Source organism: Ursus maritimus, unplaced genomic scaffold, assembly GCF_017311325.1.
Source record: "Ursus maritimus isolate PB19 unplaced genomic scaffold, ASM1731132v1 scaffold_1, whole genome shotgun sequence".
Classification (NCBI taxonomy): domain Eukaryota; kingdom Metazoa; phylum Chordata; class Mammalia; order Carnivora; family Ursidae; genus Ursus; species Ursus maritimus.
Genome location: NW_024423343.1, coordinates 34,099,136 through 34,112,722, shown reverse-complemented (window position 1 = coordinate 34,112,722; position 13,587 = coordinate 34,099,136). Strand labels below are relative to the sequence as shown.

Genomic DNA, 13,587 nt, shown 5'->3' with positions numbered 1-13,587 from the left:
GAGGGCGGAGGCATGCAGACCATCAAGAGGTAGCCGAAGCATTCAGACATGAAATATTTGGGGTCTGAGCTGTGATAATAAGATGTAGAAGAAATGAGTCCAAGAGCCATTGTAGTATAAAATAAAACAGGAGTTGGTGGCAAACTTGGCAAAGTCCAGGGGAGAATAAAACCACAAACATGGCTTGGAGGTTTCTAGGAGAAAGAACCAAGTTGGAAGGAGGAACCAATCTGGAAGAACAATGATAAACTTGTTCCTTTCACCAGTATGGCTCCTTGTCCTTCACCAATACGGAAATTTATTAAAAGGACTTGTTATAGAAGCCTTAAGCATAATGGTGATTATAATTATGAGAAAATGATGTTTTCTGATGTAGAGTAAGGATAGGAGATGATATTAATAACACTTATAATAGTAATATTAATGATTTATATTTAGACCACTGGCTAGGTTTCAGTCACTCACCTATATTTTTCTATGCCTTACCTGATTTATTGCCATTTCACAGACAGAGAGGTTATAGAGCTTGCCAAGATCACAGAACTAGTTAAGTGGCAGAGCCAGGACTCAAACTTAAACTCCTGGAAATCGTAGGACAAGCCCTTGACTACGGCTTTGGTTTGAATTTGGTTCCATTCAACAGAAATCACAAAGTAAACTCTAATAAGCTCAGAGATACTGAAGCAGAGTGCAGGTGGAAAGCAGGGGTATTGGATACACGTTAATCGCAAGGAAGGTATTTATGTAAAAGACCTCCAGCAACGCCAAATGCTGTTGAGAATTTTTATCAGACTGGGCCCTCTGAGAAAAATGTGCCAAGTCCATTCTGAGCAGGCCACCAGATTCGGAGATTAGAAGATGAGGTGGCATCAAGGGAGAAAGTTCAGGTAGAAATGTGGAGCCAGAACTCAAGGACTTGTGGCAAGAATGGGAGGTTAAGAAGTATGCGGTTGATTTGCTTTAGGAGGAAAGAAAAGGGTTGGTTGAACAGTAGAAATGGATTTTCCAGGAGGGCTTTTTGTTTGTTGTGTTTTTATATCTTTGTCTACCCTTCCTTTTTCCTTTTAAAATTACTGTTAGTTGTGGCAAAATACACACAACGTAACATTTACTGTCTTCGCCGTGTTGGAGTGTGCAGTGTGGTCATTAAGTACATTCACACTGTTGCGTAACCACCATCACCATCCATCTCTGGAATTCTTTTCATCTTGTAAAACTGAAACTCGGCACCCGCAGAGCAGTATGTCCCCATTTCTTCCACCCCCAGCAACCTCCTGGAAACCACCATTCTACTTGCTAGGAATCCGACTACGCTAGGTACCTGATATAAATGGAATCAAACAGTATTTATCCTTTTGTGACTGCTTATTTCACTTAACGTAGTGTCCTCACAGTTCATCCATGTTATAGCATGTGACAGGAGTTCCTTCCTTAATATTCCATCGTATGTACCACGTTTTGCCGATCCGTTCATCTGCTGATGGACACTTGGGTTGCTTCTACCTCTTGGCTACTGTGAATAATGCTGCTGTGAACATAGATGTACAAATAGCTCTTCAGGACCCTGTTTTTAATGCTTTTGGATAAATACCCCAAAATGGGGTTGCTGGATTATATTATATTGCTATTTTTAATTTTTTGAGGAACCACCATAGTGTTTTCTACAGCAGCTGCACCATTTCACATTTCCACCAACAGTGCACAGGGGGTCCAATTTTTCCACTTACTATTTTCTGTTACTAGTTGGTTGGTTGGTTTTTTTTTTTTTTTTTTATAGTAGCCATTCTAATGGATGTGAGGTGGTGTCTTGGGATTTTGATTTGTATTTCCCTAATGACCAGTGATGTTGAGCATCTGTTCATGTGCTGACTGGACATTTGAATATTGTCTTTGGAGAAATGTCTATTCAAATCCTTCATCCATGTTTTTAGTCAGGTTGGGTTTTTTGTTGTTGTCGAGTTGTAGGAGTTCATATACTTACTGGATATTAACCCCTTATTAGATACATGATTTGAAAAATCTCCTCCCGTTCTCTGGTTTGCCTCTTCACTCTGTTGATTGCATCCTTTGATATATGGAAGTTTTAAACTTTGATATATCTGATTTATCTATTTTTTTTCTTTTGTTGTCTCTGCTTTTGGTGTCATATCCAAGAAATCATTGCCAAATCCAATGTCATTAGGCTTTTTATCTATATGAGGAGGATTTCCAAGTGACAAAGTAAAATGTAGAGAGACATGGTCCCCAGAACCAGCGTTAAAGATCAGTTCTCTTTTCCTAGGCTGGGTTCATGAATGATGGCAGAATCTTGGCCCTGGATATGCAGCATTATAGCAATGGAGGCGCCTCCCTGGATGAGTCATTACTTGTAAGTGCTTTAAGAAGCAAGTTCACATTCTGGAAAGCATTACATAAAATGATATAATTCAGAAAATGTTCAGTAGTTATATACATTTTAATAAAAAAATAAATACCCACATTGCAGGGATAGCCATGTGTTACTGGCACCCCCAGAGTGAGCCTGGAGATACTTGCTACGTCTGTGTCTGTATATTTTTTCCAGGTTTCCTGTACCTAGAGTTCTTTTCCCAAATGCAAGCATTAGACCTCCACCACAGCTCTATTGATATTCTGGCCTGGATCATTCTTCATCGTCGGGCTGTCCTGTGCACGGCAGGATGTCAAGCAGCATTTTTGGCCTCTACTGACTAGATGTCAGTGGCATAGCTACCCACTGGTCTCAACAGCTCAAAGTGTCTCCGGACATTACCAGGGAAGACAGAGGACAAAATCACCCCTGGTTGAGAACCAGTGCATTAGACCAAATACCAAAACTTTTTTTTTTTTCAGGCTTTGCAGGATATTTTATTCATTAGATTCTGTAGACCCAGTGTTTAGAGCCTATGAATGCTTCAGAGTCTTTGGCAGCTGTCTGAAACCTGGGGGGAAAAATGCATTAGCCCTAAAATACGAAAATTAAAAATGACGATTCCAAAAGAAAAATTATTCAAATCCTTAAAAATGATTTTATAATAAAAATTCTTTTCATTTAGGACATGGGTCTGTTTTAGCATGTTTGGATGTGATGTAGAGAGAGTTGGTCATTTCTGGCCTGGTTTTGGTCTTCCGTTTCAGGAGGGCAAAATAGGCATGGAAGGATGAGAATCTGATCACACCAACTCTGGATTTCCCCAGGTGATAGAAATGGGACTTCTGAAGATGGAAAATGCTTACAAGTTTCCCAACCTGCGCTGCCGGGCATGGGCGTGCAGAACCAACCTTCCATCCAACACAGCTCTGCGTGGCTTTGGCTTTCCTCAGGCAGGGCTCATCACTGAGTCCTGTATCACCGAAGTGGCAGCCAGGTGTGGTTTGGCCCCTGAGAAGGTAATGCTAAACTAATCTCTCATACATAAGACATCTAGCTCCAGAGCAGGGAGGACCATTGGGGGTCATTCAGGTTGAGGAATTTGGATCCAGAGGGGCTAAATGATGTGCCTAAGGTAACCCAGCTAACTAGTTAAGACAGAGCCAGGACTCCAAAGCTCAGTGATCCTTGTCTTACCCAGGCTCTTCCCCAAAAATTCCTGGAGACAGAGGATATTGAAGCTTTGGATTCCAGCTCATTCAGTGAGAAGTCTCCATCGGTTGAGGACATAACTGCTGCGAACGAGTTCTGTCAAGCCCTTCTTTTCTCTGCTTCCCTGAACATCTCAGGCAGCTGTCATAAAATTTCAGTCATTTCAGTTACTAAAATAGTTTCCTTTCTGTTCTTGAAGTCTCGGTCCCAATTTTATTCATTAACAAGCTCTGTTCCCCTCCTGTGCCTCTTGCAGTCAGAATCCTGGAGCAGAGTTAGGGTGAGGAGACATGGTGTGCTTTCTTTCCCCCCTTCTCCGCTCTGTACCTTCTGCTGTGCTATTGGGGTGGAGAGGGAGAGGAGGACCAGAGGAAACAGCGTCTGCCCAGCGAGCTCTTGTCCCCTCCTTGCTTAGATGTAGCCACTTTTCAAGTATGTTTCTGTGGCCTCCATTTCTGCTAGCTCTCTCAGAAATGGACGGCCCCTCTGAGGGTGGGTTAAATTTCCAGCTTCCCTTAGCTGGCACCTCATACAGTGTTTCATGATACCTCTTTGCCCCATGCTGCAACAAACTTTGGAAAGCCCCAGTCCCCACGTCATCTGTCTTCTTTCTTTCTATTCAATAGTAGACTCTGTGGCCCTAGGCAGGAGCCATTTTCTTTATGTCTCTTGAACTTCTGGGGGCCCCTGCCCTCCCTTCTGGCCATCTCGTCACAGCCTCCCTCCCAGATGTTCTGTCACATTTGGTAGCATAGGGAGAATTAGATAATGATCTCCCTCCACCCCTGAGGAAGTCGGAGGAGAGAACAGTCATCCTTAAAAACACTGCCTTCCCCGGGGCGCCTGGGTGGCTCAGTTGGTTAAGCATCTGACTCCTGGTTTCAGTTCAGGTAATGATCTCAGGGTTGAGAGATCAAGCCCCAAGTCAGGCTCTGCACTGAGCATGGAGTCTGCTTGAGATTCTCTCTCCCTCTCCCTCTGCTCTTCCTGCTTATGCTCAGTTGCTCTCTCTCGCTCTCTCTCTCTCATAAATAAATAAATAAATCTTTTAAAAAAAGAATCTTAATTTGTTCTTTATCCTAGTTATCGGTTATGTTTAAACAAATATAAAAGTTTGTTTAAACAAATATAAAAGTTTGTTTAAACATAACCGATAACTAGGATGAGTAGTCTTATCTTGCCACAGCATCTGAACAATCCAAATTGTGTAGGTCATATAGCCTAGAAGTTAAATTTAGGATTACCTTTCAATAGATGTTCACAAACGCAACTAGAATTAGAGGAGTCTACAGTATACCAGGACTGTACTGAGTTATATAAGAAATAGAAGGAAAGGATGCCTCCCTTTGAACTTACACCAGAGCAGCATAGAAAGCATGTAAGTGCTAACATATCTGATAGAGGCTTTGGGTAGTGTAGGCTTCAGGAAGGGCTTCAACAAGGAGGAAGTGGAACTCAGTTTGGGCCTGATAGGATGAGAAGAACTTGACTAGGAGGACAGTGGATGGAAAAGATTACATCTGTTGCCTCTCCTCTCATTTTGATCTCCTTTTCTTTTATAGGTCCGAATGATAAACATGTACAAGGAAATTGATCAAACACCCTACAAACAAGAGATTAATGCCAAGAACCTGATTCAGTGTTGGAAAGAATGTATGGACATGTCTTCCTACTCCCTGAGGAAAGCGGCTGTAGAAAAATTCAATTCGGAGAATTATTGGAAGAAAAAAGGGCTGGCTGTGGTCCCCCTGAAGTTTCCTGTTGGTCTTGGCTCAGTCGCTGCTGGTCAGGTCAGTTCCCCAAACGACCAATCAGAGGGTGTTGGCCAGTTAGCCATAGGGTTCCAATGCCTGTTTGTAAAGCTTCCCCAAAGTTGTCCTCAGTCAAGCTAGTTTATTTCCAGAGAATTTAAGAGCTCCTTTGCAGGAATCCCCAGGGTTAGTGACAAGCATTCTTGCTGGGAAATTGGGAGACCTGGTATCTGCTTTTGGCCCTGAGTCAACTTGCTCTGGGCCCAGATCATTCAAGTATGAAGTAAGATGATGGGATGGATGACTGCCAAGACTCCTGTTCCAGCTCTTCTGGGCTGCTGTGTTCCTGGACCATGAAACAGAAATGGGAAGTTGTGTGGCATTTGGGGGGTGGGATAAACTAAACCCAGAAAAGTAAATCATTTAAATAATTTTGTTAAAACAGAATTTTAGAAGTTTGCTTACTTCTGAGCTGTTTAAAATGTGAAAAGGGGGACCAGAAATCTGTTCTTGTGGTTTCTTCAATTGATTAAATAAATTCCCTGCTTGTTTTTGTTTGCTAAATCCCACTTGCTGCTTCTGCCCCCTCATTCTTGAATGAAACATACCTGAACAGCTGGTGGTCTGCACTATTCTAGCTCACTCTACCACAGTAATGTGGGACCCCTTATCTACCTTCTTACATATATCTTTGCATATACATACACATATGTAGAGAAGGTGGCAGAGCCCTCAAAACCGTTGTCACTCCCCTTTGCAGAATTCAAACCATGCTTTGAGTAATGACCGATTAGGGATAAATGGAGGTGGAGCTGTGAGCACTAGTGAGTATGCTGTGTGTAAGGGAGCAGAGGAGGCCAAAAAAAAAAAAAAAAAAAATGGCTAGGAAGGTTCTTCCTTCATTCCCATGTTGATCCATTCACCTAACCATCCTGGCTCAGCTTTGGTGTGATCATGAGAATGTTCCACGCTTGGTTAGACCAGTAGTAGCTCAGAGGAGTATCATAGCAATACAAGCGGTGATCTCTTTTGCAGCCGTCCCATTCCTCCCGGTTTGTGATGGCAGAAAAAACACAGAGACATTTAGCCATCTGCACACAATTTACCCAGATGAGTGAGACAGTCAAGAGGAATAAACGCAAGAATAAAGGCAAAACCAAGATTATTCAGAAGGAGGGGAGAGGAGAAAACCACCACTAAGAAAGGGTTAGTGAGCAGTGAATCTCAGTCTGTGGCTTGGGGGTAGACTGATGAGTGGGCAGCTAACAAAGAGATCAGTCTGGTCCATCAGCCCCTGAGCAGACCAGCCAGGACCCCTGAGGAAAACAGTTCCTATTATTTACGGATCTCCGGGCAACCCCAGGGCATAAAGCCGTGGTTGACACGGTAGACTGTCTCTACTTAACTGTTGCCCTTACCTAACATCAGGTCTCCACAATGGACCAGACCTGGCCCATTTTCTGTATCAGAAATTTCTCAAAAATTCTTTATCTAAGAAATAATGATAATTACTGAGCACCCCTTTTAGATTTTATCTCATTCAACCCTCAGGACAACCTATAAGATTTGTAGCCTCATTTAATGGTGAGGAAGCTGAGGCTTCAAGAGCGAAAATAACTTGCCTGAAGCCTCATGTCTGGAGAGAGGTGGTACCGGGGGTGGGGGCTTAGGTCTAAGAGGCTCCAGAAGCAGTTTTCTCAGCTCCATCAAGCTGCATCTCCATAGCACCATTTGGTGGGACCTGAGGTGGTATTCAGCTCAGCCCAGAGGAAACCAGACAACAGCCAGCAGTACGACTTCATTCTCAGACCACCAGCTCTACCCATCTTCCCCTGGACACCAGCTGCCATGCTGGAAAGAAACACTGGTGTAGGGCCGAATCGAGAGGTCTGAGATCAGGCAAGCTGCTCCCCAGAAGCCATTTGCCGAAAGGCGATCCAGAAGCAAACCAAGTAAAGGAGGGAAGGAACTAAGAAGGATATTATAAAGCCCAAGGCTGGGGGATTCGTAATGTCCCACTTCACTTTCCTTGGGTAGGTGTGATTCTGTTTTATAGAAGGAGAAATTGAAGCCCAGAGGCGTTCACTTTCTTGTCCAAGGACAAGGACCACGGATGCCACAGAACGAGGAGTGGACTTCGAGGCCATCTGGTCACGTTTCTTCATCATCCGGTGCCATCTGCCTGAGCAGAGGCAGCCCCTGTGCCCGCGACAGCTGAGGGGCTCACACGTACCTCCCCTCCGCTGTATTTAAGGACCAGCCTGTGGGCACGGAGGAGCAGACAAGACCTGATTAACCTCCGCATCCCCAGTACTTTGGCATCGTGCCTGACACAGGGTAGAAACGCAAATGCTCGAGTGGCTGAGACACTTTGGGAATCCAGCCCCAGCAGTCCCTGCCCGATGATTTAGATTTCACAGACCAAGCCCCCGATTTGTGTCGGAGAACCGTCTGTTCTCATGCTCCAGTCGTGCCCATTTCATATATGAAGCTTTGCCGAATTTTCCTTCATGGGGATAACAACGCACCATCCGGTGGTGCCACTCAACTGAACCAAACTGGACATTTTCAATGACCCGAGGGGCTGGCAGCAGCACAGGGAACGCGTTCCTCAGCAGTCCCACGCAGGCGGAGCCCCGTGGCCAGCAGGGTCACACGCTGGAGGAAATGCGCAGTCCACTGTGAATGTGGCTCCAGCACATGTGGAAGCTTGCCACAAGCAACTACTGGCTTGCTTGCAGAGCCAAGGAGGCCAAGTACAGACTTGAGAAGCTTCAGAAACAGATCAAATCGCTCTGCTGTTGTAAACTCATTTATCGGACTTTTATTGGGCGCTTACTATGAGACACTATGTTGTATTCCAAGGATGCCTCAGGACATGGCCCTTCCTTTCAGGGGGGCTTCCATTCTAGCAGAGAGCAATGCAGTGGCGGAGAATGGAGCCCAGGGGCAGCCCTTGCAGCCGCCATCACCTGGCGTCTGATGAGCGCCAGGGAAGCCGGCACTAGGCTCTCTGTAGGGGATGCCACTCCCTAGCTTTATTATTTTGAGAACAAATGGTCAGGATCCCAAGATGGTATTTCCAGGAGTGATGGGTGAACAAACAGTAGGACACACTCTGCTGCATCCTCCCAAGGCTCTCAGGCATGATTATCATGGCAACGATGCCTTCCTCAAGGTTCTAAAATTTTCCTTTGGGCTGAGAAAGGGTATCCCTGTGTCCCTATTTGAATCATCCCTGGTATACACTTGCTGACCGAGGTAACGAGAGCCCATTTTCACTGTCAGTGTCTTAGAAGCTTCTGTTTCACTGGAGTCATGTAAACCCTTGGATACCAATAAAGAGGCAGTCCTCCAGGTGTGGTTTGTGGCCCACAAGTGGCAATGAAGGTCCTTCTTGTCATCAGAGAATGGATGTAGGGATGTGCTTCCTTCCTTGGGTGTATCTGGTGATTGTCATGTGATTCCATTGACTTTCACTTATGACCAGGGTTGTTTATAAGTAATCCGAGTAATGAAGGTTTACTAAAATTTCCGCTTTGTTATTTACATAGCAGCTTGTTGCTAGAACTTTCTGAAAACCCTGCCTTTACAAATCCTAGATTTTTGTGCCACACTGCCTACAAGTTTAGATATTAGGAAACTAGCTGACAGAGCTTTAAGTTACCCCTTGCTGGCCTAGACCACACCTATGAGGTTGGCATCTCCCAGTTGAACAGCTACAGAGGTGTGCTTTGCAAGGCTTCCTAAACCGCAGTGGAGCCCTAGAAGCATTTTTGCTAGGACCACATGCTGTTAATACCGCTCTTACACTAGAGACGCCAAGTGAAAAGGCCATCCTTGTTTTCCGCAGCCCCCTGGGATATCTTCATCCCCCTTAGTCTAGCGTGGACAGAATTGCAAGAAGGCACATTCGTGTTGATTATAAAACATGTTTAGCTAGAGTCTGGATGTTTCTGATTACAGCATCCTTTAATTCTGTGTCAGCAGTTTGGTTCTTTCTGGGTCCCCGTGGGGAGCTGTACAGTTAGATAAGATTACTTCCAAGTTCCCTTCCAACTAAAGCCCTGCAATTCTGGGCCAGGGTAATTTGGGGTAGGCTTGGCTCCTTTTGTAGCAAACCATGTCTGTGTGTCCCGTCTTATTTGGGTTTTTGTTTGTGTTTCTATCATACCTACAACTATGGGAATATGTGTTGAACGTAAACCATTCTCCTCTGCCCCAACCTATCTGCACTGAATTTGGCATTTTATAACTGACCCCCCCCCAAAAAAACCAAACCCCAAACCTAGATTGTTGTTCCACTCTGGATTAGGGAGATCCTCAAATGTCCTCATGAGGGAATAGTAACTTGAGGAACGTCGTCCTGCCCCAGCCCTGTCCTGCCCCGGCCTCAAAGCCATCCCCTGACAGCCCAGTGTCTTGTGCAGCAATCGTGAGACAGCTCTTGCCCCAGAACTGGCCTGACTCTGCTCTGTGTTCTCAGGGCAGTGGGATGGAAAGGAGGGGATCATTTCCAGGGAAAATGTTTTATTCTATTTATTTATTTATTTTCATCTGGTACTTTTTAATACCCTCTAGAATAGACTGACAGTGAAGCACATATTTGGTTTTTGAGGGCAATTTTCTATGCTGACATCTGGTTATCATTTTTTTTAAAGATTTATTTATTCGACAGAGATAGAGATAGCCAGCGAGAGAGGCAACACAAGCAGGGGGAGTGGGAGAGGAAGAAGCAGGCTCATAGCGGAAGAGCCTGATGTGGGGCTTGATCCCACAATGCCAGGATCACGCCCTGAGCCAAAGGCAGACGCTTAACCGCTGTGCCACCCAAGCGCCCCGACATCTGGTTATCATTTAACGTTAAACTACTAAAGTAAGGGTTGGCAAGCTACAGAATGGGTCAGGTTCACCCCATGGCCTGTTCTGTATGTCTTTGAGCTTAGAACAGTTTATTACATGTTTTTCATTTTAATTCCAGGATAATTAACATACAGCATTGTATTAGTTTCAGGTGTCCCATAGAGTGATTTGATAATTCTATACATTACTCTCCAGGGAAAATGTTTTAATTGACAGGACGTGTGATAATATCAGTCCAAAAGATCATGGAAACTCTTGTCATCTTTTTTGGTTAGGCTGCTGCCTTGGTTCACATTTACCTGGATGGGTCTGTGCTGGTGACGCATGGTGGGATTGAAATGGGTCAGGGCGTCCACACGAAAATGATTCAGGTAAGTATGCAACTAATTGGATTAAGTTGGGTGAGTGTTTGCAGCTGCATGTATGAGAGAAAAACCGTGAATGTGTATCCTCTGTTCCATAATGGAAAAGATACGAGATTTTAGCTTTGACAGCTTAAATTGTTAAGCTGTTAACAGAAACTGTGTAAACCAGCCAGTTTTGTAACTGAACGTCCTAAAAGAATGGAACAGAAGAGTCTCAGGTGTCTTATTGCTACAGAAGATTGTGTCTTTATTTGTTGCTTTCCTTTGGGTCTACACCCATCCCACCATCTGAAAATAGAGCATTCCTTTGAAACCTTTTGTAAACCGAAATGGCGTAAAGCAAAGATGTAATTACCATTAATTTATATGAAAATATTTTTGAGCCTTTCTGGACCCCCAAAATAACCTCTTATTTTCTGATTTGCTGATGGACGTATGAAATAAATGGAGATAAAGTGCAGACGCTGACAGATGCAGCTCGGAGCTCTGCGGCTTGAAGCCGAGAGGCTGAGCAGCACGTGCTCCCAGGGAGGGAGCTTGGGGGGCCACTTTCGCCGCTGGGGGTGCACACGGAGCACTAGTTTTGCTCTTCACCTTTTTTCGTAAAAGTGGAAATCCTCTTCAGATTTATTTCAGTGAGTGAGAACAGGTACTAATGTAGATGTTTTGTCAAAACCAAGAGGCTTGCAAACTTTTACAAAGGGGGACACCAGTATTGACAAGTGAGGTGTCTTTTTTGAACCTTCGCTGGCCAATAAAAAGATGTGTCGATTCTGATGTATTGCACTATTTCTTGCCTTTCTTAGGATTTTGAACAATTGATAATATAAATCATATCTGGTATTTCTTTTTTTTAATGTTTTTTTATTATATTATGTTAGTCACCATACAGTACATCCCCGGTTTCCGATGTAAAGTTCAATGATTCATTAGTTGTGTGTAACACCCAGTGCACCATGCAATACGTGCCCTCCTTACTACCCATCACTGGTCTGTCCCATTCCCCTGCCCCCCTCCCCTCTGAGGCCCTCAGTTTGTTTCTCAGAGTCCATAGTCTCTCATGCTTCATTCCCCCTTCTGATTACCCCCCTTTCTTTATCCCTTTCTTCCCCTACCGATCTTCCTAGTTCTTATGTTCCATTCCAGAGAGAAATCATATGATAGTTGTCTTTCTCTGCTTGACTTATTTCACTTAGCATTATCTCCTCCAGTGCCGTCCATGTTGCAGCAAATGTTGAGAACTCGTTCTTTCTGATAGCTGAGTAATATTCCATTGTATATATGGACCACAACTTCTTAATCCAGTCATCTGTTGAAGGGCATCTCAGTTCCTTCCATGATTTAGCTATTGTGGACAATGCTGCTATGAACATTGGGGTGCATATGGCCCTTCTCTTCACTACGTCTGTATCTTTGGGGTAAATACCCAGTAGTGCAATGGCTGGATCATAGGGTAGCTCAATTTTTAACCTTTTTTTTTTAAAAGATTTTTATTTATTTATGTGACAGAGAGACAGCCAGCGAGAGAGGGAACACATCTAAAATGCAGTTTTTATATTCTCACCTCAAGAAGCTGGAACAGCAACAGAGGGACAGGCCTAATCCACGCACGAGGAAGCAGTTGACCAAAATTAGAGCTGAAATCAATCAAGCAGAAACCAGAAGTACAGTAGAGCAGATCAACAGGACTAGAAGCTGGTTCTTTGAGAGAATCAATAAAATTGACAGACCACTGGCAAGACTTATCCAAAAGAAAAGAGAAAGGACCCAGATTATTAAAATTATGAATGAAAAAGGAGAGGTCACGACGAACACCATTGAAATTGGAAGGATTATTAGAAATTTTTATCAACAGCTATATGCCAATAAACTAAGCAATCTGGAAGAGATGGAATCCTTCCTGGAAACCTATAAACTACCAAGATTGAAACAGGAAGAAATTGATTTCTTAAACAGGCCAATTAATTATGAAGAAATTGAGTCAGTGATAAACAACCTTCCAAATAACAAAACTCCAGGCCCGGACGGTTTTCCTGGGGAATTCTACCAAACATTCAAAGAAGAAATAATACCTATTCTCCTAAAGCTATTTCAAAAAATAGAAACAGAAGGAAAGCTACCAAACTCATTCTATGAGGCCAATATTACCTTGATCCCCAAACCAGGCAAAGACCCCATCAAAAAGGAGAATTACAGACCGATATCCCTGATGAATATGGATGCCAAAATCCTCAACAAGATCCTGGCTAATAGGATCCCACAGTACATTAAAAGGATTATCCATCACGATCAAGTGGGATTCATACCTGGGATGCAAGCGTGGTTCAATATTCGCAAATCAATCAGCGTGATACATCATATTCTTTCATCCATTTGGAGTTTATTTATGATCCTCTCAATTGATGCAGAAAAAGCATTTGACAAAATACAGCATCCTTTCCTGATTAAAACCCTTCAGAGTGTAGGAATAGATGGTACATTTCTTAATCTCATCAAAGCCATCTATGAAAAGCCTAAAGCGAATATTATTCTCAATGGGGAAAAGCTGGAAGCCTTTCCCGTAAGATCAGGAACACGACAAGAATGCCCACTCTCGCCACTTTTATTCAACATAGTACTAGAAGTCCTGGCAATAGCAGTCAGACAACAAAAAGGGATAAAAGGTATCCAAAATGGCAAAGAAGAAGTCAAAATGTCTCTCTTCGCAGATGACATGATACTCTTATGGAAAACCCAAAAGAATCCACTCCCAAACTATTAGAAGTTATAGAGCAATTCAGTAATGTGGCGGGATACAAAATCAATGCTCAGAAATCAGTTGCATTTCTATACACGAATAAGGAGACTGAAGAAAGAGAAATTAGGGAATCCATCCCATTTACAATAGCACCAAAAATCATACGTTACCTTGGAATTAACTTAATCAGAGACGTAAAGGATCTATATTCTAGAAACTATAAATCACTCCTGACGGACATTGAAGAAGACACAAAAATATGGAAAAATATTCCATGCTCATGGATCGGAA

At 43.4% G+C, this 13,587-nt stretch overlaps 1 protein-coding gene across 10 annotated transcripts in view; it reads left to right on the top strand.

The window, feature by feature from the left end:
• The window catches only part of LOC103659730 (aldehyde oxidase), a 161,516-nt gene that overhangs the window by 56,416 nt on the left and 91,513 nt on the right, over positions 1–13,587 (top strand). For all 10 annotated transcript variants that reach the window (XR_005837875.1, XR_005837867.1, XR_005837866.1 and 7 more), the window contains exons 24-27: positions 2,282–2,368; positions 3,196–3,387; positions 5,143–5,370; positions 10,470–10,565. Coding sequence is in view for 1 of the 10 variants with exons in the window: in XM_040642184.1 (XP_040498118.1) it covers positions 2,282–2,368; positions 3,196–3,387; positions 5,143–5,370; positions 10,470–10,565 (603 nt within the window). In the remaining 9 variants the exon portion in view is untranslated. The remainder of the gene's footprint in view (positions 1–2,281; positions 2,369–3,195; positions 3,388–5,142; positions 5,371–10,469; positions 10,566–13,587) is intronic.